This window comes from Euleptes europaea, chromosome 17 (genome assembly GCF_029931775.1).
Source record: "Euleptes europaea isolate rEulEur1 chromosome 17, rEulEur1.hap1, whole genome shotgun sequence".
NCBI lineage: Eukaryota > Metazoa > Chordata > Lepidosauria > Squamata > Sphaerodactylidae > Euleptes > Euleptes europaea.
The window spans coordinates 36049414-36054130 of NC_079328.1; the positions used below are offsets into that span (position 1 = coordinate 36049414).

A 4717-nucleotide genomic window follows, 5' to 3' on the forward strand; every position below is an offset into this window, starting at 1 on the left:
TCTTCTAAAATAAGCTGACTAATGGGACGACAGCCTTCATGTTTCAGCTGTTTTCCCTCTTTGAAAGGGAAAAGCTACATTCAAATCCCCATTCTGGAAGCTTGCTGGGTGATTTTGGGCTGACCATCCTCTCTCAGCCTAACCTAGTAGTCCAGTCTGGAAATCACCAAGATATGAATGACAACGACAGGTGATGTATTCCCATTCTATCCATTTAGCGTTCGGAGAATCTCTGATTTGAATGCATTTGTTAATTTTAGATAATTTGTGTTATATATGATTTTTTGCAATATATTTTAAGTATGTTACACGTTGTGTATCCCTTATCTGGAATGCTTGAGACCAGAAGTATTTCACATTTTGGATCTCTCCATATTTTGGAATATTTTGGAATATTTGCATATACATAATATACATACATCTTGGGGATAGGACCCAAGTCTAAACATGAAATTCATTTCTGTTTTATGTATGTTTTATAGACACTCTATACACATAGTCTGAATGTAATTTTAAACAATATTTTTAATAATTTTGTGTACATTGAACCAATAGAGAGCAAAGGTGTAACCATCTCACCAGACTACCTGTATCAGCTGTTAAACAAGAGCAACAACAAACAACCTACAATGGCAGGCTTTCAGTCTCCACCTAGGATGCTGTGTATTATTATTTTTTTAGGTGAGCAGTAACATCAGGAGCAGTTGAGGGACCAGTAAGTGGTTCCTCTAGGGATGAAGAGGCATTCTGCTGGATGGCCTTTTAAAATGATCCCTCCAGAGTCATCTGCCTCATTAACAACGGTTTTGTCTGAGAAGTCTGGTTTTTGAGTCATTCCGGTTTTTGGATGCCCAAATAAGGGATACTCAACTTGTACTATCTTACGCTTAGCCAAAGGAGCTCAGAGCAGTGTATACTATTCTACTCTCCTCCATTGTATACTATACTCCAGAATGCAGATTTGTCTGAAAGGAGTGACTGACCCAAGGTCACCCAGCAAGTTTCATGGTAGACTCAGGATATGAACCAGGGTCACCCAGACCATACTCCCAACACCCTAACCATTATGACTGTGTAATATGCCATCAATTCACAGCTGACTTATGGCAACCCCATAGGTTTTTCACAGCAAGAGACAAACAGAGGTGGTTTGCCATTGCCTGCTTCTGCGTAGCAATCATGGACTTCCTTGGAGGTCTCCCATTCAAGTATTAGCCAGGGCCAACCCTGCTTAACTTCTGAGATCAGACACGATCGGGCTAGCTGGGGTCTCCCAGACTCAGGATATGAACCAGGGTCTCCAACACCCTAACCATTATGACTGCGTAATGTGCCATCAAGTCACAGCTGACTTATGGCAACCCCATAGGTTTTTCACAGCAAGAGACAAACAGAGGTGGTTTGCCATCGCCTGCCTCTGCGTAGCAATGCTGGATTTCCTTGGAGGTCTCCCATCCAAGTACTAGCCAGGGCCAACCCTGCTTAACTTCTGAGATCTGACAAGATCGGGCTAGCTGGGCCAACCAGGTCTACACCGTACTGGTATACCACACTTAAGCCTTTCTCTCTTATTAGCCGGCGGCCCCTCACACTCCTAATCTAGTCTGAGTTTGACATAAACAAGATATTTCTTCTCTTCCTACATAAACCCAACCTAGCAGGGTCAGCCCTGGTTAGTATTTGGATGGGAGACCACCAAGGAATACCTGGGTTGCTGTGCAGAGGAAGGCACTGGCAAACCACCTCTGTTAGTCTCTTGCCATGAAAACCCCCCAAAAAGGGGTCACCATAAGTCGGCTGTGACTTGACGGCACTTCACACACACACACACACACACACACACACACACACACACACACACACACTAACACTACAGCTAAAGAGCTCATCAAGAGAACACGAAGCAGAATAAATACATTCGTTGTCAAGCAATCCTAGCAACATGCATTTGTTGTAATGAAGACTTTAGCTGAGGTACATTTATTCTTAATTTATATAATAGAGATCTGCTTTACATTTTATTTACCTTTGAACAGTCTTTTTGGATCTTGGCCCCACACATTCTCTAGGTGTGCCCCTGTGACACCCACCCCCCATCCCTGAAATTCAGAAGTCTACACTTCTGCTACCATGTGGTTGCTCCGTTGCAACCATGAATACCTCTGCATTCACAGCAGAAACACAGAAAATCATCATTGTGTAGTTGCAGTAGGCAACTCTGGAAAACTGCTATTCAATCAAAGATGTGATTAAAAAGAAGAAGGGTTGGTTTTTATATCCTGATTTTTTAATACCTTTAAGGAGACTCAAAACGGCTTACAATTGCCTTCCCTTTCCTCTCCCTACAACAGACACCTTGTGAGGTAGGTGAGGCTGAGAGAGTCCGGAGAGAACGGTGATTAGGTCACCCAGCAGGCTTCATGAGGAGGAGTGGGGAATCAAACCTCAGTTCTCCAGATTAAGAGTCCGTTGCTCTTAACCACAATACCACGCTGACAGGCAGACGGAAGCTGCTAGGTTTTCAGATACTCCTCTGATTGCCACCAGCCAGAAACATTGCACCATTCTGATGCCTATTCCAGCAACTTTTGAAGTCGTCTCCAGGAGTGCGTGTGCATGTATTTGGCTTACATTCAAGATGTAGTGATGGCTGCCAACTTGGAAGGCTTTAAGAGGGGGGTGGACATGTTCATGGAGGAGAGGGGTATTCATGGCTACTAGTCGAAATGGATACTAGTCATGATGCATACTTATTCTCTCCAGGATCAGAGGAACATGCCGAATATATTAGGTGCTATGGAACACAGGCTGGATGGTGCTGCTGCAGTTGTCTTGTTTGTAAGCTTCATAGAGGCGCCTGGTTGGCCACTGTGTGAACAGACTGCTGGACTTGATGGACCTTGGTTTGATCCAGCATGGCTTTTCTTATGTTCATATGTTCTTATAGAAGAAAAATATTTAATCCTATAACTTTTCTGTTGAAAGACCACTGTCCCCTGTAGATTTCTCTACAGATTTTTCTTCCGACTCTTCGTGAATTTTGGCAAACAACTTGGCGAAATTGCTCTCCCGTAGCCCTCCCCGGAAGCTCCGCGCAGCAAAAGCATACAGGATAGGGTTCAGGCAGCTGCTTACAAAGGCTAGCGCCCCGTGGATGTTCGTTGCCACTTTGGTCACTCCTAGCAAGGTTTGTGCCGTCTCCGGGCGTTCCTTTTTCAACATCAGCGCTACGCTTATGAGGATGTTGAAGACGTGGTAAGGGAGCCAACACACGAAGAAAGCGAGGACCACTGCTGCGATGAGCTTCCTGGTCTTAATTTTCTTATGGCTCTTCAGCAACCGGAGCCTTCTCAAGACGCAGGAGTAGCAGACGGCCATCACAGCGAAAGGGATCACAAAGCCAAACAAGGTCTCCACAAAGTTCACCGTAATTCGCTGCTGATCAGTGTAGTACATTTCATCCATGCACACTCCTTCCTTCTTGGGCTTGGACGACACAATCAGAATCGGGCTTCCAAAGAGACAGGCGGCCAGCCAGAGTGCCAGCAACGCACAGTGCGCCACGCGCGGCCGCCACAGCTTTTGGGAAGCGAACGGGAAGACCACGGCGGCAACACGATGGAGGCTCATCAGCGTGATGAGGAAGATGCTGGCGTAGATGGTCAAGTAGACAAGGTACTTGAGGAGCCGGCAAAACACATTTCCAAAGACCCAGCCATAGAGGAACGAGTACATCCAGAACGGGATGGTGCTCATGACAATTAAGTCTGTGATGGCCAAGTTCAAAATGAGGAGGAGGGTCAAGGAGCGCTGGGAGAACTTGGAAACGATAGTCCAGACGACAAAGCCGTTCCCAGGGACGCCCACCAGGAAGCAAAGGAGGAGGAACAGGCTTGGAAGCACGGAGATTGACTCACGCACCTCCCCGGTCACTGTGCTGTTCCCTTCCAGCTCCGAGGCATTGTAGAGGGCCATGCTGCTTCTCGTGGGGAGCTCGGCTTTTGCAAGCAAACCACTGATTATCAGCATAAATAGGAGCTACGCAACCAAGAGGAAATAACTGGGGTGAAGGCACTTCTGGGGAAAACCAGAGGGATAGACAGGCTCTGCTTCAGAAACATTTGGTAAGAGCCTTAAATTCCTCTTTTTGCGGTCTTTGCTTTCTTGTGCAAACTAGGGCTTCCTATTCAGATGCCTTCTTCTGACTTACTGCTGACCTTAACATTTCTGGGGCCCAAGTGGGGAAGCACCAGTACATCCTGTTGCTTGAATATTTAAATGCTGGAATCATGCTTTGATGCCACAGCTGCAGTGTGGCAGCCTTTGTGTAAAGTGCCATCAAGTCACAGCCAACTTATGGTGACCCCATAGATAGCCAGCGTGGTGTAGTGGCTAAGAGCAGCCGACTCTAATCTGGAGAACCGGTTTGATTCCCCACTCCTCCATGAGCAGCAGACTCTAATCTGGGGGACCGGGTTGGTTTCCCCACACCTACACATGAAGCCAGCGGGGTGACCTTGAGCTAGTCACAGTTCTCTTAGAGTTTTCTCAGCCCCACCTACCTTATAGGGTGCCTGTTGTAGTGGGGGCGGGGAGGAAGGCGATTGTAAGCTGCTTTGAGATTCCTTTTGGTAGAGGAAAGTGGGGTATAAAAACCAAATCTTCTTCTTCTTCTCCTCACAGCAAGAGATGAACAGAGGTGGTTTGCCAATGCCTG

At 46.5% G+C, this 4717-nt stretch overlaps 1 protein-coding gene across 1 annotated transcript; it reads right to left on the bottom strand.

Moving 5' to 3' along the window:
- Positions 1 to 2964: 2964 nt before the first annotated feature.
- Positions 2965 to 3975, bottom strand: LOC130488720 (leukotriene B4 receptor 1-like). Its single transcript, XM_056862359.1, has one exon. The coding sequence runs from the start codon at positions 3973 to 3975 to the stop codon at positions 2965 to 2967; it is 1011 nt and encodes a 336-aa protein (XP_056718337.1).
- Positions 3976 to 4717: the final 742 nt, after the last annotated feature.

Bases quoted from the DNA above. Each gene is read 5' to 3' on its own strand.
- LOC130488720 (XM_056862359.1), bottom strand. From the start codon at position 3,975: ATGGCCCTCTACAATGCCTCGGAGCTGGAAGGGAACAGCACAGTGACC.